We start from the raw sequence: 24,119 nt of genomic DNA on the forward strand, positions 1-24,119 counted from the left end.
TGAGGAGATACGAGTCATTCTTTCCGCCGCGCTAACATGGGAGTCAATGACAAGCTAATAGTTGCACAGAGCGTTAGCATACGGCAAGCGAAAAGCGAAATGCCAAAAAAAATAAAAATAGGAAAAATTCTGAATATTCTTATCTCGCCCGTGTCGTTTGGACGTCGCTAGGACGTCCACAGACGTCGAAGGCACCTCTCGGTTCCAATCCCTATGACGTTTCTAGGCGTCCTATGTACAGAAAGTGTTTTAAGAGGAGGAGGCCTCCATTTAATAGTCTTGGAAATACGTTTAAAATGTTCATACAAATGCAAGAAAACATAGGCAGCAAACGGCAGGAAACACCTTTGGCATTACAACTTTAACCCATTAATTAACACAATCATTCCCGGGATTCCCTCAAAATAGGAGCCTGGGAAAGGTGCCGGAAAGACATGGCCTGAACCCTGAACCAGAGACGAAACAAAATGTTTTTATAATCGTCATGGGGGCCTGCCCTCTCCCCCCCATTATACACCCCCCCCCCCCCCCCCCTTTTTAAAGGTGTCAGTGTTTAGATTATAAACAGAAGAGCATGTTTAGCATGCCCACCCACATCCATCCATCCATCCATCCATCCATCCATCCCGCGTGATTATGCATCTATAGCATCATGACACAAGATAGTAAATACCTGTAGTAGTATTTGGGCTTAAAGTATTACATTACCTACTTAGTAGGACACATAATTACTGCTCCCAGAGAGATGCACGGGGGAGTGACAGTGAACAGCTGTCCCCGTTTCCTTAAGCCATTCTGGGCGGGAACCCCCTTTTGGCGTTAGCATCATGCTATGCTTTAGCTATTGAAAAAATAGCCAGATCTACAAGCTCATAGCGCGCCACCGAGTGGCGCGCTATGAGCTTGTAGATCTGGCTATTTTTGAAAAGAAATCGAAGAACGACTGTCAGGATGTTGTATAGAAGACATTTTTAGAATCTGATCTCAGGTCAGAATGGGTTAAATCCCTGCGGTCTTAAGCAGCGTACTGTACACATAATCTACTTGGCAGCGTGCATGCAGAGACTGTCCAAACAGCAGTAAGTAAGGCTGGGCTAAAGATAGGAGATCCTCCTGGTAAGCCATCTTTGCATCGACATGGCTGTTTGCATTGACGCTGCAATTATACTCCCCCAAAGAATTGTGCCAAAATGGCAAAAATGGTTGGTATTCATATTCAATCACCATTGCTTTGAGTTGCTTAGCGGATTTGGATGATTGCACTCTCCCACAGTAATAATAACAAGGGAAAAAACAACACACAAGTTACAATGTCTAATATTCAAAAATGTCTCTATAGCCCCATGGCATAATTGCCTAAGTCACATTTTTAACGTTTTCAGGAAAGTGACTTAGGCAATCTTGTTGCCTGCATTTATTTATATAGTGCCTAAAACTGTTGATTTATACTGTACGGTCTTATTCTCAACCATGTATCAGAACGGTTGGGAATTTCAATAAGGCAAAAAGAAAGGTGACTTAAAAGCACTTTCTTCGTGACAATTACGATATACATGATTGGTTGTGAAGTATCGCCCTTCACAGACAGTGGCCTTGTGGTTAGAGTGTCCGCCCTGAGACTGGGAGGTTCGGGGGTTCGATCCCCGGCCGGGTCATATACCAAAGACTGTAAAAATGGGACCCAATGCCTCCCTGCTTGGCACTCAGCATCAATGGGGTTGGATTGGGGGTCAAATCTACTAATCAAATGATTCCCGAGCGCGGCGCACGCTGCAGCTCACCGCTCCTTGGCTGCAGCTCACCGCTCCAAGAGAGATGGGTCAAATGTTGGAGAACAAATTTCACTGCTGTGACGTGTGTGACTTTGACTTACCGAGGTACGCAGCCCAGTGGATTGGCTGTCTCTCCTTCTTATCGCTGGCATTCAGGTTGGCCCCTTTGCTGAGAAGCAGCTTCACCATCTGTATAGACAAACAGCAGGGTAAAAACAATGACATAAACCTGGCTTTAACATTAACCCATTCTGACCTGAGATCAGATTCATACCAGGTTTCCACTGGACACACACTGGTCTGATGAACCCATTCTGACCTGAGATCAGATTCTAAAAATGTCAGTCGTTCTTCGATTTTTCAAAAATAGCAGACCTACAAGCTCGTAGCGCGCCACTCGGTGGCGCGCTATGAGCTTGTAGATCTGCTATTTTTCAATAGCTAAAGCATAACATGATGCCAACACCAAAACGGGTTCCCGTTCAGAATGGGTTAAACAAATGTTCTAACTGATGCATCAATGGAGTAAATAGGAATTTAATTAAAGCCCGGTTTAGAAAGACTATATAACCGACCTAATGATGGTACTTTGTCAACCAATTATGGACGGGTCGGGAACCCCTTTTGGTGTATTACGCATTATGATTTTGAGTATATCTGCTAATTTGCTTATAGCAGATCTACAAGCTCATAGCGTGGCACGAGCTTGTAGATCTCCAATTTTTTAAAAATCTTGAAAATGTGGCGCAAATCTTTGAATATATATTCTTTCACAGCAAACGTTTTTAACTCAAATCTTTGCTTCTGGGAGGGTTCCTGGAATAACATATGTTCAGATGGGGGGGGGGTCGGCGGCCAATTACATATAATTTTTGGGGTTATTGACATGAAATATTGAGCACCACTGATATATAGAAACATGAGGTATTTCAGAAAACTGCCAGGATTTAGAAGACATTTTTTTATAAATTTCGCCGTCAGGCCTTAACCCATTCTGAACGGGAACCCCTTTTGGTGTTAGCATTACGTTATGCTTTAGCTATTGAAAAATAGCAGATCTACAAGCTCATAGCGCGCCGAGCTTGTAGATCTGCTATTTTTGAAAAATCGACTGACATAGAAACATAGCTTTTTCAGAAAACTGTCATTTTCAAAGGGACATTTTTTAGAATCTGATCTCAGGTCAGAACGGGTTAGCGTCATACGTCACCTCGGCGTGGCCGCTGAGCGCGGCGTGATGCAGCGCCGTCCGACCCGACCTATCGGCAGCGTTCACGCTGGTCAGGTGGGGTATGAGGGCCTCGGCGCACGACGTGGCCCAGTTGGAGGCCGCCGCGTGCAACGGAGTGTTCCAGAACTTGTCCCTCGTGTTCACCTCCGCGCCCTGCCTCACCAGCAGCCCCACAGCCTTCTGGAAGAGACATAGAAATATATATATAAATATATACAGTATATATATGACCTCCGCGCCCTGCCTCACCAGCAGCCCCTCAGCCTTCTGGAAGAGGTAGAGACATAGAAATATATATATATATATATTTTTATTTTTATTTTTTTTCCATAGTGGCTTCAAAAATAAATATCTGTCTGACTGCCCCCCTGGTTGTGACCAGGCTTTTCTTTTGGCAGATAAGTAAGCCTGGGACCGAGGCTACACTGAGATCACTAACAGCCCCTTTACACCGTTAGCGGTTAGAAAAAACACAAAGTTCACACACAGTCTCCTAGAGCAGATTTCATGGCCCGTTCACCCGGGCTAAAGTAAAAAGCATCAATACACTTTCAACATTTGTTTTTGAAAATGTTCAAAAATAGCAGCTTGTAATAGCTGCTATTTTTGATTAGCATCTAAAAATGACACAGATTTCAATGGATTAGTAGTTAACCCATTCTGAACGGGAACCCATTTTGGTATTAGCATCATGTTATGCTTTAGCTATTGAAAAATAGCAGATCTACAAGCTCATAGCACGCCACCGAGTGGCGCGCTACGAGCTTGTAGGTCTGCTATTTTTGAAAAATCGAGAGTCGAATGACATTTTTAGAATCTGATCTCAGGTCAGAATGGGTTAATCAGACCAGTGTGTGTCCAGTGGAAACCTCGTATGAATCTGATCTCAGGTCAGAATGGGTTAATTAATTTCACCATGTGCAATTAATTAATTAATTACCTCGTTCCGGGAGGCAGCTGCCCGATGGAGGGGAGTCAGCTGGGATTGGTCCTTAGCATTGACACTGGCACCTGAGAGAGAGAGAGAGAGAGAGAGAGAGAGAGAGAGAGAGAGAGAGAGAGAGAGAGAGAGAGAGAGAAGAGACAGAGAGACAGAGAGACAGAGAGAGAGAGAGACAGAGAGACAGAGAGACAGAGAGACAGAGAGAGAGAGAGACAGAGAGACAGAGAGACAGAGAGACAGAGAGACAGAGAGACAGAGAGAGAGAGAGAGACAGAGAGACAGAGAGACAGAGAGAGAGCGAGAGAGAGACAGAGAGACAGAGAGAGAGAGAGAGAGAGAGAGAGAGAGAGACAATTTACAATTTAGGCATTTATCAGACGCTCTTAATCCAGAGCGACTTACATTAAGCAAGAACAAAAAAGCATGGGAATACGTCACATAAAACATTTATCATGAAACATGCGTAACCTAAGAAAGTAACAGTGGAATATCTATATAATGAAACTATACATGTAAACTATACATCTATACTACTGTGCGATACATCTGTACTATGACTACATACAATGCAATTATAGTGCTGTCTACATAAAAGAGAGAGAGAGAGAGAGAGAGAGAGAGAGAGAGAGAGAGAGAGAGAAAGCAACAATGAGGCCATTATCTTCACCGTTACAAAACTGCGTAACTAGCTACTATAGAAAATTAAATAATTTATATGCCAATGAAATAATAATGATTGGATCACACCCACCATCTGGCTGTATTTAAGGGTGACTAATTAGCCCAGATGGTAGATAGACGACCCTGGCTGACCTTTTGGTCGAAAAGGCGCCGTAGGTCCAGCTGTTTATATTTATTTGCTTTGCTCATCAATAAATTATATGAATCTTTTTTTTCACCAAAGACGGAGTGCAGCCCTGGATTCCTTTTATTTTCTTTGCAAGTCTGCAATTTACACCTTTGGGAATTAAGCAGTAGAACTTGAAGGAAAGATACCTTTTCTTTGTTTATATATAATTCTACCTGTATCGCCTAAAGAGCACCCAACTAAGGGCCGATTCATACTCCTATTTTAGAGCCGAATAAAAGTCTGTTCGGCGCTGTAGAGCCTACAATGTGACGTCATTTGGCTCTGTAGAGCCTACAATGTGACGTCATTTGGCTCTGTAGAGCCTTTAATGTGACGTCATTTGGCTCTGTAGAGCCTACAATGTGACGTCATTTGGCTCTGTAGAGTCTACAATGTGACGTCATTTGGCTCTGTAGAGCCTACAATGTGACGTCATTTGAGGTTCGGGGGGGGGCGGAGACCGTCATAAAGTCGTCTCGGTGATACTGAAAGTTTCTGACGAGCCGAAATCATTTCGGCACTACAGCACCGAAACAGCGGTAAAATAGGAGTATGAATCGGCCCTAAGAGCCACTAACTGATTCCTGCATTCATCCTTTTATGATTAATTCCTGTTCTGTTCTTTAACTATTTAACAAATACTGTCTATTTGTACGTCTCTAAATGTTTTGATGAATTGAACATGGTGGACCCTCTTGTAAACAAGTGTAGGTAAAGCTTAATTGGGTCGTCCGCTCACAGTTAACAGTCTTTGTATTGAGTTTGTGCTTGAAATGTACTGCAATTCTGCAAACTGTTAATAAATATTTCAATCAATCAATCAATGCAGAGCTTCCATTCCTCTGTTCTTTATGCTGTAGAAATAGGTTTAGCTATAATTGCAACAAAGGGGGTTCCAATTCCAACAGGTTTTATTTACCAGAAGTGATGAGGAGGTCCATGATCTGAACGTTACCCAGACAGGCAGCAGCATTTAATTATTATTATTATAGGTTTTATTTACCAGAGGTGATGAGGAGGTCCATGATCTGAACGTTACCCAGACAGGCAGCAGCGTGCAGGGGGGTCCGGCATTCTTGGTCCTGGATGCGAGGACAGATTCATTAGAACACCGAAGGTCACATTTAGCCCTGGTTCTTCTAGTGCAGTGTTGCAAATTTGGATTTTAGTTTTAGTCATAGTCTCTTGAATAGCTTTCATTTAGTCTTAGTCACATTTTACTAGTCACCTGGAATGCCTTAGTGTTAGTCTAGTTTTAGTCGACTAAAATGGCATGTGATTTTAGTCGACTAAATCTACAGTTGATTTAGTCGACTAAAATGTGTTTTGGCGGGCCTTGATGCCGTCGTAATGGCTGATTTTACACTTGCTGGAAATAGCCGATCTACAAGCTCACAACGCGTCGCAGTGCGACACGTTGTGAGCTTGTAGATCGGCTATTTTCAGCATGCAACCAAGTGTAAAATGATTTACACTGGATCTCTAGTCCACTGGTCCCTTCCTAACATTTTAGTCTAGTTTTTATTTGCTGACGAAATTGTCAGTATATTTAGTCTTATAGTTTCAGTCATCTTAGCTTAGTTTACATTTAGTTTACATTTAGTTTTCGTCAGTGGAAAAAGGTAGTCGACGAACATTTTTCGTCTCAGTTTTAGTCGACGAAAACAACTGTTCTAGTGGTGCCAAATCAAAGATTCAAAACAGAGGAATACAGTTATTACATGTATTGTATTAAAACTACTTGTTTAGCAAAAGGCCGATGCACACCTCAGAAGGCTAGTGACAGGCAGGGACGGATTAGCCTCTCAAGGGCCCCTGGGCCGATCATTTTTGAGGGCCCCCCTGCGCAACATTTATCAGGTTTTTATTAGCAATTTGCACAGCGCACAGATGAGAACACAAAATACAGTGCGCGACCGTGCGCCGGTGCGCGATAAGGCATGCAGCATAGCATTAGCATGATAGCACAGATTCAGAAGGAATTGCTTGCAAAGTTTGTTTGTAATGTTCAAAGTTTAAACGTATCTTACTTTTAACCAAACGCGGGTGAAACAGCGTGCAGCCGTGCACGCACGCGCGCGCACACACACACACACACATGGAGTGGACGGATTGATGTTTATCAAAAACAACCCTTGTTTAGCGTTTGCTTACAAAAGCGTGTGCCCAGCGTAAATGATAATGCGAATGACCGAACTGGCTGGATTACCGTATTAATATCAGTCAGTCAGTCAAAGCCAAGGAGAATGTGACAATACTAATTCACCATCGAGCAGCCTCTGCACTGTCTGAATGTCACACTAACATGATGGCAGGATAAAAACGGATAGCCTGTCTATCCATCCATGAGCAACATATTATCTATCTAGCTCTGGTCCATAGCTCTAATGTGTTGCACGTATTAGAGGTATGGAATGGAACAGAGCTACTATCGATCTATCTACAAAGTATTAGCATAAAACAAATTGATTATATATATTATATGAAAACAAACATAACAATGATATGATGAATATCACTATTTTGTGATAATTGCTGAAAAGATAGTGATATAATATTTTGACATATTATTTCCACCCCTACCTCATATCACTTCATTAAAGAAAAATCACACCCATGTTAAGTGAGGGGCGCTCTTGTCATCATACATCAGATATCATCTCATACTGGCCAATCAGAATGCCTGTTGCCTGTGATTGATTAGCTGATTTGCTCGTTTACATATGACATACATTTTCCCTTCAATGTCAATGGCGTCATATTTAGCAGAATTTTGACGAAATTTCTCTGTTGATAATTTTATTCATTTCACTAAGGTCCAAGGCCAATAAGGGTAACAAAATACAAATACAAAATATGTAATTTTCTCAACAATTATGACAACATTTATTTAAAGTAATAAGTGATGATAGCCTATAACGTTTTTGGTGCTGCACAAAAAAAATCACAATATTTAATTATTCATAATATATTTGAGCATTTTGAGGCAACAACATATTAATATTTGCAAATCTGCCTGAAACAAGTAATCAACATAATAATCCATTATATTTCTAGTCTTTATAGCTTCAGGATATACCTATAACTCCTGGTGGTCAGGGACGGGGTGGGAGTGACTCCCATTAACTTACAGCCTTCAAGGCCCCCGGCGGCCTGTGGCCCCTCTTCAATGGGACCTCCAAAGTGGGCCCCACTTTGGACCACAGCTTCACAGTATGGTGGAGCAGTGGTCTGCAAAGGGCCCACTTTGACGCCCAGCCTGTAGGGCCCCAGCCCCCAGGATCCTGCGCTGCGTTTCAGGCTCCCCTGTGGCCCCTCCTCAATGGGACCTCTCAAAGTGGGCCCCTTGAGGACCACTGCTTCACAGTACGGTGGAGCAGTGGTCCTCAAAGGGCCCACTTTGACGCCCAGCCTGTAGGGCCCCAGCCCCCAGGAGCCTGCGCTGCGTTTGAGGCTCAGACCGAGGGAGAATACAGAGCAGAGGAGGGGCCCACACACATTTGAAATTGGTCCTCAAAGGGCCCACTTTAAGGGGTCCCCAGTAGGGGACCTCCATTCTGGGGGGTGTTAGAGGCCGGGCTCCAGGGGCCCTTGTCAGTGCCTCAAACCCAGTACTGCGCGACGCGGTCCAGTTTCCCGCGAAGGGCCCCTGGGAGCCAAGGGCCCCTGGGAGCCAAGGGCCCCTGGGCCGCGGCCCAACTGGCCCTATGGCTAATTTGTCCCTGGTGACAGGTGCGTAGAGCATATATTAAAATGGGAATGGGTATCTTTGAAAAACAAAGAAAAGGTCCCACACACTGTCAGACACAAATGTTGCTCTTTTTCAAAGAGCAACATTTTGGCAAGTGTCTGACAGTGGGCGGGACCTACCCTTTTTAATGTATTAAAACTACAAAATAAGAATAATTTGTTTTGTAAAAAAAATTTAGCACTACTTTAGCACCACTTTCTTTGGGGTGAGTAACTGGCCATGTTGGGTCACATTTACATGGGAGCATAATTGGAGCAATTAGCTTTTCACAATCACACATGCAAATACAGAAGGATTCATGAAATTAAATGCTACGGGAAATCTTGACCAGACATAATGAATTAACCTATTTTGATTACAACTCAATAAAGAATGTTTTTTTTGTCATGATGCAAAAGGGATAGTTCTAATTGTTATGGCAATGTGGTGACAGAACAAGCAAAAATAGAACAATGCTTGCAATGAGTGACAAAATGTGTGTTACAGCAGTGGTTCCGAAACTTTTTCATGTCAAGGACCCCCAAATTTACATTTATTAGCCTGCGGACCCCCATAAGAGAAGATTTTTATGGCAGTGATTTTCAACCCGTTTAATTCCAAGGACCCCCAGTTTGACATGCATTACTCTACGTACCTCCCATTTAATAGCATTTCTATCTCTGGGACCCCCAATTTATATTGTAAAATCAATGCTAATTTAACTCTGAGAGTGTACAAATGGAAACCAAATATTTGGTTCCATTTGTACACTCTCTGAGTTACATACCCATAAGGTTCCATTTGGTTCCAAATTATCATTTAGCTTATGGGTCCCCCTTGGAACTCCCTCAAGGACCCCAGGGGGTCCCCAGACCCCACTTTGGGAACCACTGTGTTTACATACAGCTTGAAAAGGTGATAAAAAAATAGTATTTGTACAGTTTGTACAGAACATCATTACCAGTGTATTGACATCTTCATTGTGGTGCAACAGAAACTTGACATCCTCAGCATTTCGGCTGAATATTGCCTGGACCAATGGAGACTGAAAGAGAAGAGAGGTATACGTCATTAATATGCATAAGAGAGACACACACATACAGTAAGTATGAACAGCTTTTAGCGATAACATAGCCTCGGTACCCAGGCTTTCATTTCCGTCTGCGCAAAAACATGAAAGCCTGGAGGAACGCATTGGCCGCTCTGGTCTGAAAGGGGGAGTCAACCCTTCCGGATGTAATAACTCTGTGAGGGTACAAACAAACACTCTTAGAGTTATAGACCTGTTACGGTCATTCAGGGCCATCATTCAGGGCCATCACCTACATGACTGCCTGCCTAAATATGTCCCAAAGCGCCCCCTAAGGTCTTTCACTGCTGGCCTGCTCGCTTTGCCTAAAAAAATGGCAACTAAAAAACACGGTGAAGCAGCTTTTTGCTTCTAGGGGCCGACGGCATGGAACAAGCTCCCACTGTACCTTCGACAGGCAGCCTCTGTAGACATTTTTAAAGCACAGCTCAAGACCCACTTCTACAACATTGCTTTTAATTGATCTTTTATTTTTTGTTGTTCATGTCCTCACTGTATTGCATTACTGCTCTTGTTTTTTTAATGTTTATGCCTTGCTTTTCTTTTCTTTTATTCTCCATTGTTCTGTAAAGCACTTTGAGCTGCATTTTATGTCATGAAAGGTGCTATACAAATACAGTTGAATTATTATTATTATCTCTTTGTGTGTTTCTGGTAATATTATTATTATTGTCCTCTCATTTTCTATGTCCGTGGCAAAAATGTCCACCACAAAACCAACACCTAATACGTCGTTGGTTGTTAAGAGCTTTCGAGAGTGGGAGGAACGCCTCCGGGTCATTTTAGCCGCTGCTTTATATCACTATTGTCTGTCGGGCAGAAACCTCTTATGTCCATATTGTAACTTTTGGTGATTTGTTTTATGCGATTATGTCACACCACAGCGTCACACAAAAGCAGCAAAAGTAGCAGATCTACAAGCTCGAAGCACGGCGGCAAAGCCACGCATTTTGAGCTAGTCGATCAAATGCTACATTTGATTATGAATGTGAATACAGTTTCCAACCCGACAGAGACGAGATATATATATATATATATATATATATATATTTTTTTTTTTTTTTTTTTTTTTTTGTTGTTGTTTAAGCTTTTCAGAAACCTTAAGAGGATTTAGAAGCCGTTTTTAGAATTGGCCTTTATAGGTTAAACTTCTTTGATTCACTATTTTTTACCGTCTTATAAAAGCCTGTGGGTGTGAATTATATGTACCAGTCACAGAGTAGGCCTATAATAGATCTGACTGGTATAGACCATAAGAAAAGCCTACACTAGTATATCTCCCCTGACCTGAAGTAGGACTTCCCTCTCGTCCTTTATAGAGCGTCGCAGTCCCTCCCCCTTTCAGAACAACGAGTGGCCCGGGAAATGAATCCCAATGCATTTCTCCCATAGGCATTTCTTAAAGTATTTATTTAAAGACGGTTACGCCGCGGACAAAGCCAACTCGGATCGTGACAAATCATGACAATGAACACAATGTTTTGGGCCGATCAAATAATTTATAAGAAGAAAAACAAAACAAATAGTGTTGTCGCCTGCCTTTTATTTTCTTCTTTCTAATGATTTGATCGGCCCAAAACATTGTGTTCATTGTCATGATTTGTCACAATCCGAGTTGGCTTTGTCCGCGGTGTAACCGTCTTTAAATAAATACTTTAAGAAAAGCCTATGGGCAAAATGCATTGGGATTCATTTCCTGGGCCACTCGTCGTTCTGAAAGGGGGAGGGACTGCGACGCTCTATAGTGGTAAATGTTTGCTTTCCCATGATGACTCAGGGAGACCCCGGTGGGGTTTGTATCTAGGGTTACACGGTGTCTGCCGTGAACCCGGGTCGGGTGTCCTGGCCTGGGCCGGTGGTGGGGTGGGCCGGTGGTGAGGTGGTGGGTCAGAGAGGGGTGAATAAAAGCACTGTAGCGCTGGCCTGAAGCCCAGAAGCCCAGGGAGAGATGTAACTAACGTAACATCTCTCCCTGGCCAAGGGAGGGAATCCCTCTTGACCTACTGTAGCACTAGCAGGAGACCTGCGAGTACGGTACAGGGTTCGACTCTTCTCGTGCTGCTGGCATAAAGCATGATTCATTTACAGCTGCAATTTAATTTGCAACACTAGATTTTATTTTTTTATATAATTGAGTTGCAGCAACACCAGCCATTCATTGACAGCCCATGTAATGGTACGTATCAAACAGAAAAGTCTGTTATACTTTAGCTATTGAAAAATAGCAGATCTACAAGCTCATAGCGCACCACCGAGTGGCGCGCTATGAACTTGCAGGTCTGCTATTTTTGAAAAATCGTAAAAAAAAATGCGGTACAAATTTTTGAATAGGTACTGTATATATTCTTTCAGAGCGAACGTTTATTTTTATTTCGACGTCAGGCCTAAATGGGTTAAACGACGCTAAACTCACCAACATTACAGCCGTACGAAAAGTGTTTGTTTCATAGGAGGGGCCTAGTATGTAAGCGACTGCGGCAACCACACTTGCATCCATGCATGGGTGATCATTTTTCCTAGTTTGGAAGCACTCGTTGGAAATCACCCTATACCACCTGGATGTTGCGTTGTTGAAAACCCTTCCTAACTACAACACTTTTATTGACAGGAATTTATTGACAGAGAGTAGCTCATAACATGTCTACGGTGGATTCATTTATAATTGATTGACAGAGAGTATAGCTCATAACATGTCTACGGTGGATTAATTTATAATGTATTGACAGAGAGTATAGCTCATAACATGTCTACTGTGGATTTATTTATAATGTATTGACAGAGAGTATAGCTCATAACATGTCTACGGTGGATTTATTTATAATGTATTGACAGAGAGTATAGCTCATAACATGTCTACGGTGGATTTATTTATAATGTATTGACAGAGAGTAGCTCATAACATGTCTACGGTGGATTTATTTATAATGTATTGACAGAGAGTATAGCTCATAACATGTCTATGGTGGATTTATTTATAATTTATTGACAGAGAGTATAGCTCATAACATGTCTACGGTGGATTTATTTATAATGTATTGACAGAGAGTATAGCTCATAACATGTCTATGGTGGATTTATTTATAATTTATTGACAGAGAGTAGCTCATAACATGTCTACGGTGGATTTATTTATAATGTATTGACAGAGAGTATAGCTCATAACATGTCTACGGTGGATTTATTTATAATGTATTGACAGAGAGTATAGCTCATAACATGTCTACGGTGGATTTATTTATAATGTATTGACAGAGAGTAGCTCATAACATGTCTACGGTGGATTTATTTATAATGTATTGACAGAGAGTATAGCTCATAACATGTCTACAGTGGATTTATTTATAATGTATTGACAGAGAGTAGCTCATAACATGTCTACGGTGGATTTATTTATAATGTATTGACAGAGAGTAGCTCATAACATGTCTACAGTGGATTTATTTATAATGTATTGACAGAGAGTAGCTCATAACATGTCTATGGTGGATTTATTTATAATGTATTGACAGAGAGTAGCTCATAACATGTCTATGGTGGATTTATTTATAATGTATTGACAGAGAGTAGCTCATAACATGTCTACGGTGGATTTATTTATAATGTATTGACAGAGAGTATAGCTCATAACATGTCTACGGTGGATTTATTTATCATTTATTGACAGAGAGTAGCTCATAACATGTCTACAGTGGATTTATTTATAATGTATTGACAGAGAGTAGCTCATAACATGTCTATGGTGGATTTATTTATAATGTATTGACAGAGAGTAGCTCATAACATGTCTACGGTGGATTTATTTATAATGTATTGACAGAGAGTAGCTCATAACATGTCTATGGTGGATTTATTTATAATGTATTGACAGAGAGTAGCTCATAACATGTCTACGGTGGATTTATTTATCATTTATTGACAGAGAGTAGCTCATAACATGTCTATGGTGGATTTATTTATAATTTATTGACAGAGAGTAGCTCATAACATGTCTACGGTGGATTTATTTATAATGTATTGACAGAGAGTAGCTCATAACATGTCTATGGTGGATTTATTTATAATGTATTGACAGAGAGTAGCTCATAACATGTCTACGGTGGATTTATTTATCATTTATTGACAGAGAGTAGCTCATAACATGTCTATGGTGGATTTATTTATAATGTATTGACAGAGAGTATAGCTCATAACATGTCTACGGTGGATTTATTTATAATGTATTGACAGAGAGTATAGCTCATAACATGTCTATGGTGGATTTATTTATAATGTATTGACAGAGAGTATAGCTCATAACATGTCTACAGTGGATTTATTTATCATTTATTGACAGAGAGTATAGCTCATAACATGTCTACGGTGGATTTATTTATAATGTATTGACAGAGAGTAGCTCATAACATGTCTACGGTGGATTTATTTATAATGTATTGACAGAGAGTAGCTCATAACATGTCTACGGTGGATTTATTTATAATTTATTGACAGAGAGTAGCTCATAACATGTCTACGGTGGATTTATTTATAATTTATTGACAGAGAGTAGCTCATAACATGTCTACGGTGGATTTATTTATAATGTATTGACAGAGAGTAGCTCATAACATGTCTACGGTGGATTTATTTATAATTTATTGACAGAGAGTAGCTCATAACATGTCTACAGTGGATTTATTTATAATGTATTGACAGAGAGTAGCTCATAACATGTCTACGGTGGATTTATTTATAATTTATTGACAGAGAGTAGCTCATAACATGTCTACAGTGGATTTATTTATAATGTATTGACAGAGAGTAGCTCATAACATGTCTACGGTGGATTTATTTATAATGTATTGACAGAGAGTAGCTCATAACATGTCTATGGTGGATTTATTTATAATGTATTGACAGAGAGTAGCTCATAACATGTCTACGGTGGATTTATTTATAATGTATTGACAGAGAGTATAGCTCATAACATGTCTACGGTGGATTTATTTATAATGTATTGACAGAGAGTATAGCTCATAACATGTCTACGGTGGATTCATTTATAATTGATTGACAGAGAGTATAGCTCATAACATGTCTACGGTGGATTTATTTATAATGTATTGACAGAGAGTATAGCTCATAACATGTCTACGGTGGATTTATTTATAATTTATTGACAGAGAGTATAGCTCATAACATGTCTACGGTGGATTTATTTATAATTTATTGACAGAGAGTATAGCTCATAACATGTCTATGGTGGATTTATTTATAATTTATTGACAGAGAGTATAGCTCATAACATGTCTACGGTGGATTTATTTATCATTTATTGACAGAGAGTAGCTCATAACATGTCTACGGTGGATTCATTTATAATTTATTGACAGAGAGTATAGCTCATAACATGTCTACGGTGGATTTATTTATAATGTATTGACAGAGAGTAGCTCATAACATGTCTACGGTGGATTTATTTATAATGTATTGACAGAGAGTATAGCTCATAACATGTCTACGGTGGATTTATTTATAATGTATTGACAGAGAGTAGCTCATAACATGTCTACGGTGGATTTATTTATAATGTATTGACAGAGAGTAGCTCATAACATGTCTATGGTGGATTTATTTATAATGTATTGACAGAGAGTAGCTCATAACATGTCTATGGTGGATTTATTTATAATGTATTGACAGAGAGTAGCTCATAACATGTCTACGGTGGATTTATTTATCATTTATTGACAGAGAGTAGCTCATAACATGTCTACGGTGGATTTATTTATAATGTATTGACAGAGAGTATAGCTCATAACATGTCTACGGTGGATTTATTTATAATGTATTGACAGAGAGTAGCTCATAACATGTCTACGGTGGATTTATTTATAATGTATTGACAGAGAGTATAGCTCATAACATGTCTACGGTGGATTTATTTATAATGTATTGACAGAGAGTAGCTCATAACATGTCTACGGTGGATTTATTTATAATGTATTGACAGAGAGTAGCTCATAACATGTCTATGGTGGATTTATTTATAATGTATTGACAGAGAGTAGCTCATAACATGTCTACGGTGGATTTATTTATAATGTATTGACAGAGAGTATAGCTCATAACATGTCTACAGTGGATTTTTGAGCGGTGGCAGCACCGTCTCCAATGCACAGCAATGTGTCCGTCTGTCCGTCCGTATGAGTAGGACCTTTTGACCCCCGTCTCTGAGTATAGCACCTATTGATTGACCCGGGAACCGGCAGCTGCTTTTAACACATTTTGGTCGGGAACCCCTTTTGGTGTTTTAAGCATTATGTTATTATGCTTCAGCTATTGAAAAATAGCAGATCTACAAGCTCGTAGCGCGCCACCGAGTGGCGCGCTACGAGCTTGTAGGTCTGCTATTTTTTTGCAGACCTGGGAGGTCCTTGACATGAAAAAGGTTGAGCACCACTACTGACATAGAAACATGGGTTGTTCCGAAAAATGATAGGATTTTGAAGCCTTTTCTTTTTAATCGACCTCAGTCCAAAATGGGTGTCAGCAACAGTGCTTGGCTCAAAGGCACAACAGCACACACACACACGAGAACACGGTATTATAGCACAAAGTCACTATAACAAACAGTAACTACAATAATAATATGAAACACTTTACAGATGGAAAGAGGATAACTGTTACTCAAGCTTTCCGTACAGCTGCGATGTTGGTGAGTTTAACGTGGTTTAAAAACCCATTTTGACCCGAGATCAGATTCTACATCCTGACAGTTTTCTGAAAAAGCTATGTTTCCATGTCAGCCGTTCTTCGATTTTTCAAAAATAGCAGACCTACAATACAAGCTCGTAGCGAGCCATCAGACAGGACTTTTCTGTTTGGATGAATGGGCGGTCAGCGGTGGGTAGTGGTTGGTACCATGTTGGAACTCTAGCCTAAGTTTTAGACTTAGTTTTATCGATTTGCTGACGTTAATGTCAGAATCGATAAAATACTATCTATGAGAGTCTAAATCTTAGGCTATTGCAACTCTAGATTCAACCCATTATATTTAAAAAAAAATCTTAATTTAGGTCACACAAAAATGTGCAGTCATCCATTTATTAATTTTTTTACAAACTACATTTGGGAGTTATTATGTGCGATCTGGTCTCTGCTCTCAAGAAAACTCTATATATCTTCAAAACATTTACAATCACAGCAATGATTTATTATCTCTGTTGTAAGGGGAGGGGCTAATGGGCACATTTTACGGAAGCCAGGGTAAGGGTATATATGTCAAAGGGTCTCCCTAGGGCACAAGATGTCCCTGACGTGAGTGCAAAGCTTAATTGAACGCTAAATACGTTATTTTTAGTCACCTATAAAGGCTCATTCAGAGTCTGGATTTTCGGTGGTGAGGTGACCACCGCTCCGGTGGTGAGGTGACCACCGCTCCGGTGGTGAGGTGACCACCGCTCCGGTGGTGAGGTGACCACCGCTCCGGTGGTGAGGTGACCACCGCTCCGGTGGTGAGGTGACCACCGGAGCTGAAATAACGTTGAGCGGTGGTGAGTAAAGGCTCATACATAGTCTGGATTTACGGTGGTGGGGTGACCACCGAACTACAACATGACGTCACAAGCCGCTGTGAAGAGCAAACCACCACCACCGCCACCGCTCCAGCTCTTCTCTCTGTTTTTACTCACCACCGCTCAACGTTATTTTCGGTGGTGAGGTGACCACCGGAGCGGTGGTCACCTCACCACCGAAAATCCAGACTATGAATAGGCCTTAAAAACAGAGAGAAGGGCTGGGGCGGTGGCGGTGGTTTGCTCTTCACCGCGGCTCAGTGACGTCATGTTGTAGTGCGGTGGTCACCTCAGTGACGTCATGTTGTAGTTCGGTGGTCACCTCAGTGACGTCATGTTGTAGTTCGGTGGTCACCTCAGTGACGTCATGTTGTAGTTCGGTGGTCACCTCAGTGACGTCATGTTGTAGTGCGGTGGTCACTGTCTGACTGTACCCTGTACCGATTACATTTCTGTCTGACTGTACCCTGTACTGATTACATTTCTGTCTGACTGTACCCTGTACCGATTACATTTCTGTCTGACTGTACCCTGTACTGATTACATTTCTGTCTGACTGTACCCTGTACTGATTACATTTCTGTCTGACTGTACCCTGTACTGATTACATTTCTGTCTGACTGTACCCTGTACTGATTACATTTCTGTCTGACTGTACCCTGTACTGATTACATTTATGTTTGACTGTACTGATTACATTTCTGTCTGACTATACTCTGTACTGATTACATTTCTGTCTGACTGTACTGATTACATTTATGTTTGACTGTACTGATTACATTTATGTTTGACTGTACTGATTACATTTCTGTCTGACTGTACTGATTACATTTCTCTCTGACTGTACTGATTACATTTCTGTCTGACTGTACTCTGTACTGATTACATTTCTGTCTGACTGTACCCTGTACTGATTACATTTCTGTCTGACTGTACCCTGTACTGATTACATTTCTGTCTGACTGTACCGATTACATTTCTGTCTGACTGTACCCTGTACTGATTACATTTCTGTCTGACTGTACCCTGTACTGATTACATTTCTGTTCGACTGTACTAATTACATTTCTGCCAATAAAGTATTCAATCAATCTCTGTTTGTCAATAACTCAATAATAGATCTACTCATCTCTATAACATCCTGTTTTTCATCAAAAGGAGGAAGAGTTTCTATGAAAACTGACCCTGACATATATTCATTATATAAACATGTCAACAGTGAACCACACAGATATTACTCTCTCGCACACACACACACACACACACACACACACAATGTGGGATACTCAACAAAAAAAACCCACTGAAGGCTATAAGGGAACAAAGTGCGGTGTAACATGTCCAGACCATGTAACTGTACTATAGTAACAGTTACATTACCAGGCTGCTACATTAGTAGCCAACGGTACAGTGTAACAGCAGAATAGCAGCTGTGTGCACGGCTCACCTGCTCTGTGATGTCTAGGATCCCCATTTCTCTGTCAACCGGGACGCTCTCTCATGAGGACCGACCGGAGAGGAACCGTTTATGTCGGACTTTTAGCTGGCAGACATTTCTTACAAACATTAGCTAGTGATTTAGCTTCGCTTATGCTAGCTGGCTCTATGGTCTTCACTCCACAGCCAGCTTTACTCGTGGGTAATATCGCGAGAGAAACCAAGGAGCAGGAGACAAGAGCTGTACTTTAGAAGGGAAGGGAAGGGACAGGGACGTCACGGCCACGGCCACACTTTCCGCTGTTTCAGTGTTGCCAGATTGTGTGAAATAAATAAGCATAAAAGATCAACACTGAATGAATTCTGTAGCCTACTTCCCATATAAGGAGCATGTATTGAGTGTCTGTCTACAGGGTTTGATGAGGTTAGATCAACATATGGAATGTCAGAACAGGTCAGCTCGATCCATACAGCATATGGAGATCTAAGGGTGGTAGCGGGGACATTAGAGTAGAGTAGAGTTTATTTATTTTGGTCATTATGACAAATCAATACAGTGCCTGCTTTTTTTGTTGTTGCAAAATAAACATTGAACAAAAAGGTGTTAGGCTGAAGCCTAAGCTTATAGTGCCTTAACCCTTCTAACAGATAAATGGCTTTCATAGGTAGAATAATACAACAAAGCAAACAGAAGGGAGAAAAAAAACAAGAAAACAAAACAAAAACAAACAAACATAAACATAAACATAAAACAAAGACAGACAGGACAATACAGTTAACAGGAACAAAGAAAAAAAACAACAAAAACAACAAAACAAAATGAGAAAACAAAACAAAAACAAACAATACAGTTAACAGGAACAAGACAAAAAACAACAAAAACAACAAAACAAAACACAAAACGAGAAAACAAAACATCATATCAATGTTCTATAATTACGTATCTACTATTTTTGATCTATACAAAGTGAGTGTACAGGGTTTGATGAGGGCCCAGGTAGGGCCGGGCCTTCATTTTCGGCCTGTTGAGAACTCTAGTTTTCGCCGGCTGCCGGGCGCGACACTGCGACAGCACTAATAAAAACTTTGGGGCAGGCCCGTCTGGAGTTTGAAAGGACAGGAAGAGGAAGAGGAATGATGGGGAACTCAACATATGGTTCCATATATGGAGATCTGAGGTCAGATGTAGAGTTGCTGGCCAATAATTGATGACATCAGGGATCTCCATATATGGGGCTTAACTGTGACAGCAGGTCGCATTTACTATAACCCAGAGTAATCTAGTAAGAGAGTGACGACACTAGCGTTGACTCCCATTGTAACAATGGAATGCGGAAGTGCTCATTCTATCTCAATGGGATAGTTCCAATGTGTGGAACTATAGCCCACAGGCACCCCGCTTTGAATCAATGGGATAGTTCCAATGTGTGGAACTATAGCCCACAGGCACCCCGCTTTGTCTCAATGGGATAGTTCCAATGTTTGGAACTATAGCCCACAGGCACCCCGCTTTGTCTCAATGGGATAGTTCCAATGTTTGGAACTATAGCCCACAGGCACCCCGCTTTGTCTCAATGGGATAGTTCCAATGTTTGGAACTATAGCCCACAGGCACCCCACTTTGTCTCAATGGGATAGTTCCAATGTGTGGAACTATAACCCATAAAAGGCACCCCGCTTTGCGGCGAGATCAAAGCGTGTCGCCACTCTCTTACTATTCCACTCCCTGATGATGTCACGTGATGTCACGATGACCTATAGGCACCATATATGGGGGCTGGATGTCACGTGATGTCACGATGGCCTGGGGGGCTTGCCTGGGGAGACCAACCAACCAACACACTGACGGGAAATGCTAGATTCCATAGTTAAGGTTGGGTTGTGTGACCCGCGGTCGCAACAACATTATAGGAAACAATACAAGCTGCAACTACACTTTAGAAACAATTAGCCCCAAGCCTGGGCCGTGGCTCAGCGGTCCAGGCACCTTGGCTGGTAATCCAGTCTGGCAGTGTGAAAATAAACAAGCCCCAAAACACGCAACCCTCAACTACATGTTTATATGACTACATTACATCTAACAGTAACAAGCAACCTTTCAGAAATAACACGCCAAACATCGCGTATAATAAGCGGACATGGCAACCCTGCCTGGGTTTCTATTCACTGTTTCCTTGTCTACAACCCGCCTACTGTTTCCGGTCATTTCTCCTGCACACATACGCACCGTTTCCGCTCCGTCCACTCAGACCGGATGCGCAGCATGCTCAGTGAATGGACCATCCATCCCATTCAGTCTTGCAACACAACACATGCTTTATCTTCTTGTTGTTGCCAACTTGCCACGCTGCAAAACTGGCTATCTGTCTGCTTATTGTTGTGGTCTCCCGAGTCCCGATCGAGTCCCGATAGTTATTTATGATGACAATGATAGGGGATGAAGAGTGTGTGTTCCCCGTGGACGACGTCGGTCTCTTCGCGGACACCTTCTCGGAGGACAGCATGTACAAGTTCATCGGTCAAGAGCTAAAGATCAGCCAGGTGTACGGCGCCAACCTCGGCGTGGCTGCGCCGGTTTGGGACGCCGTAAAGATAACTTTAATATTATCACTTAATACTATTAGGCTATGTAATCTGTCTGTCTTCTACAACTGCATTATTATACACCACTTTACTGTTCAATATTTACACTCAAGTGTTGTTCATGGTTATATTTTAGTGTGTGTGTGTGTGTGTGTGTGTGTGTGTGTGTGCGTGCGTGTGGAGAGAAACCCTATGGATGTGATCAGAATTGCAGTGTAGATAGCATTTTATGTAGGCTAGACATAGCACAGCACTCTATAGTGTATAGGTTCATTATATAGATATTCGACAAATTGACATGCTCTTAGCTTATGTATACGATCCTAGATTACTATTTTTATGTATTTGATTACCATGCATGTGTTCTTATAATAGCTTGTTATTGTGTGTGTGTGTGTGTGTGTGTGTGTGTGTGTGTGTGTGTGTGTGTGTGTGTGTGAAATAGAAATTGATCTATTGAAGATTCTGACTTTCAAATGTACATCATTCTTGTTTTGATTGTATTGCTGTATTGTTGTTGTATTGTTCTTTCTGCTTTGGCAATGTAAACGTATGTTTTCTCATGCCAATAAATTAAGCCCTTTGAATTGAAAATTGAAATTGAATGTGTGTGTGTGTGTGTGTGTGTGTGTGTGTGTGTGTGTGTGTGTGTGTGTGTGTGTGTGTGTGTGTGTGTGTGTGTGTGTGTGTGTGTGTGTGTGTGTGTAGGCTCTACACTTGTGTCGCTATTTCGAGGAGCAGTCGTTTGAATTGAGAGGAAAGCGGGTCATTGAACTGGGAGCTGGGACTGGCATAGTTGGCATTCTGGCAGCACGCCTGGGTAAGAACGGATGTCATCATCTGTATAGCAATCTGTTGACACCCTTTTGGTGTTTTAACTTATGTTATGCTTTAGCTGTTGAAAAATAGCAGATCTACAAGCTCATAGCGCGGCACCGAGTGCCGCGCTATGAACGAAAACTGCTATTTTTTGAGAAATCGTGAAAATGTGCCTGACATCTTTGAATATAATATTCTTTCAGAGTTTCAGTTTTTAACTCAAATCTTTGCTTCATGGGGGGTCCCTGGGGTTCATGGGGGGTCCCTGGGGTTCATGGGGGGTCCCTGGAACAACATGTTTTGAAATATTGAGAAACACTGATGTAGAGGTTGAAGTTTGAACATAAAAATAATTTCGACGTCAGGCCTAAATTTAAAGTATTCATCTTTCCGTCTTCCTCCTGGTTTCCAGGAGCCCACGTGACCCTCACGGACCTCCCGCTGGCCGTGGACCAGCTCCAGAGCAACGTCTCGGCCAACGCTCCGCCGTCCGGCTGGCCGTGCGGCGCCCCGCCCGCCGTCCTCCCCCTGTCCTGGGGGCGGGACCAGCGGCGCTTCCCCTCCGACGTCTGGGACGTGGTGCTGGGCGCCGACATCGTGTACCTGGCGGAGACGTACCCGCTGCTGCTGGACACGCTGGCGCACCTGTGTGACAAGGCCGGCGCCGTGGCCTACCTCTCGTCCAAGATGCGGCGGGAACACGGCACGCCCGGGTTCTACCAGGACTGCCTGCCCCGGAGGTTCCTGGTGGAGCTGGTGGCGCGCGACGCCAAACAGAACATTAACATCTACAAGGCCTCCCTGAGGAGAGAGCACTGACCCCCTGGGGACCGGGACGCCAAACAGAACATCAACATCTACAAGGCTTCCCTCAGGAGAGAGCACTGACCCCCTGGGGACCGGGACTGACCCCCTGGGGACCGGGACTGACCCCCTGGGGACCGGGACTGACCCCCTGGGGACCGGGACGCCATAAACAGAACATTAACATCTACCGGGCATCCCTCAGGAGAGAGCACTGACCCCCTGGAGACCGGGACTGACCCCCTGGGGACCGGGACGGGACGCCAAACAGAACATCAACATCTACAGGGCCTCCCTCAGGAGATAGAGCACTGACCGCTTTAACCCATTCTGACCTGAGATCAGATTCATACGAGGTTTCCACTGGACACACAATTCAATTCAATTCAATTCAATTCAAAGGGCTTTATTGGCATGAGAAAACATACGTTTACATTGCCAAAGCAGAAAGAACAATACAACAATACAGCAATACAATCAAAACAAAAATTATGTACTTTGAAGGTCAGAATCTTCAATAGATCAACTTCTGTGTACCAAGATAACTCGATGCAGGTATAGTGCAGGAATATACACAATTATTAGTCTTTAGGGTGGTTGTGTTCCATTTGATATCCTTCTCCTATCACAGCAACTCACAAATCTTGCTGCTGTGTTTGCACATTGTTGTACTTCGCCCAGCAGATATGGGAGTTTTTTGTCATTGGTCATGTTTTCAAAATCTCCGTGTGTGGTTGTAATCTGTGGGAAGTATATGTCTCTGATGTCTTGGTACAATGGGCAGATGGTTAGGAAGTGTAGCTCGGTTTCCACTCGGACACACACTGGTCTGATTAACCCATTCTGACCTGAGATCAGATTCTAAAAATGTCAGTCGATTTTTCAAAAATAGCAGACCTACAAGCTCGTAGCGCGCCACTCGGGAGCTTGTAGATGACACTTTGGATCTGTGACTCTGCGAGTGTACACATGGAACCAAATGGACTCTAAATGGGGTTCCATAGCCTAATGCATGTCAAACTGGGGCTTCTGGAAAATAAAATGGTTGACAATCACTGACAATCTCTTATGGGGGTCCCTGGCATCTCTCTTCAAATGGGAGTCAATTTGGGAGTCATCCTTGGCATGGAAAAGATTTTAGGACAGCCTAAAAACAAAAAATATTAGACCTTTATCAGTCTATTGAGAACTCTGCAATCTCAGAGTCACTGCACTTATATAAAATATATAAAATATGTTTTATAATTATATATTTTTTGCTGGTCTAGTTTTTGCTGCTAGTCTTTAATTGTAAATAAAATATTTTG

At 41.9% G+C, this 24,119-nt stretch overlaps 2 protein-coding genes across 4 annotated transcripts in view; one reads left to right on the forward strand and one right to left on the reverse strand.

The window, feature by feature from the left end:
- The window catches only part of ankrd52b (ankyrin repeat domain 52b), a 65,808-nt gene extending 47,026 nt beyond the window's left edge, over window positions 1–18,782 (reverse strand). For 2 of the 3 annotated variants that reach the window (XM_080783448.1, XM_080783447.1), the window contains exons 1-6: window positions 18,617–18,782; window positions 9,488–9,571; window positions 5,800–5,878; window positions 3,944–4,014; window positions 2,983–3,183; window positions 1,874–1,961 (exon numbers count right to left, since the gene is read on the reverse strand). In XM_080783448.1, the coding sequence (XP_080639574.1) occupies window positions 1,874–1,961; window positions 2,983–3,183; window positions 3,944–4,014; window positions 5,800–5,878; window positions 9,488–9,571; window positions 18,617–18,643 (550 nt within the window). In that variant the 5' untranslated portion in view covers window positions 18,644–18,782. Of the gene's footprint in view, window positions 1–1,873; window positions 1,962–2,982; window positions 3,184–3,943; window positions 4,015–5,715; window positions 5,755–5,799; window positions 5,879–9,487; window positions 9,572–18,616 lie in introns of those variants that run through there. The other variant, XM_080783449.1, reaches the window with a different exon arrangement.
- Window positions 18,783–20,949: 2,167 nt separating this feature from the next.
- Window positions 20,950–23,048, forward strand: LOC308329429 (EEF1A lysine methyltransferase 3-like). Its single transcript, XM_080783729.1, has 3 exons — window positions 20,950–21,192; window positions 21,898–22,009; window positions 22,421–23,048. The coding sequence occupies exons 1-3, from the start codon at window positions 21,025–21,027 to the stop codon at window positions 22,825–22,827; spliced, it is 687 nt and encodes a 228-aa protein (XP_080639855.1). The 5' UTR covers window positions 20,950–21,024; the 3' UTR covers window positions 22,828–23,048.
- Window positions 23,049–24,119: the final 1,071 nt, after the last annotated feature.

Source organism: Protomyctophum bolini (assembly GCF_963924005.1).
Source record: "Protomyctophum bolini genome assembly, chromosome: 2".
Classification (NCBI taxonomy): Eukaryota; Metazoa; Chordata; class Actinopteri; order Myctophiformes; family Myctophidae; genus Protomyctophum; species Protomyctophum bolini.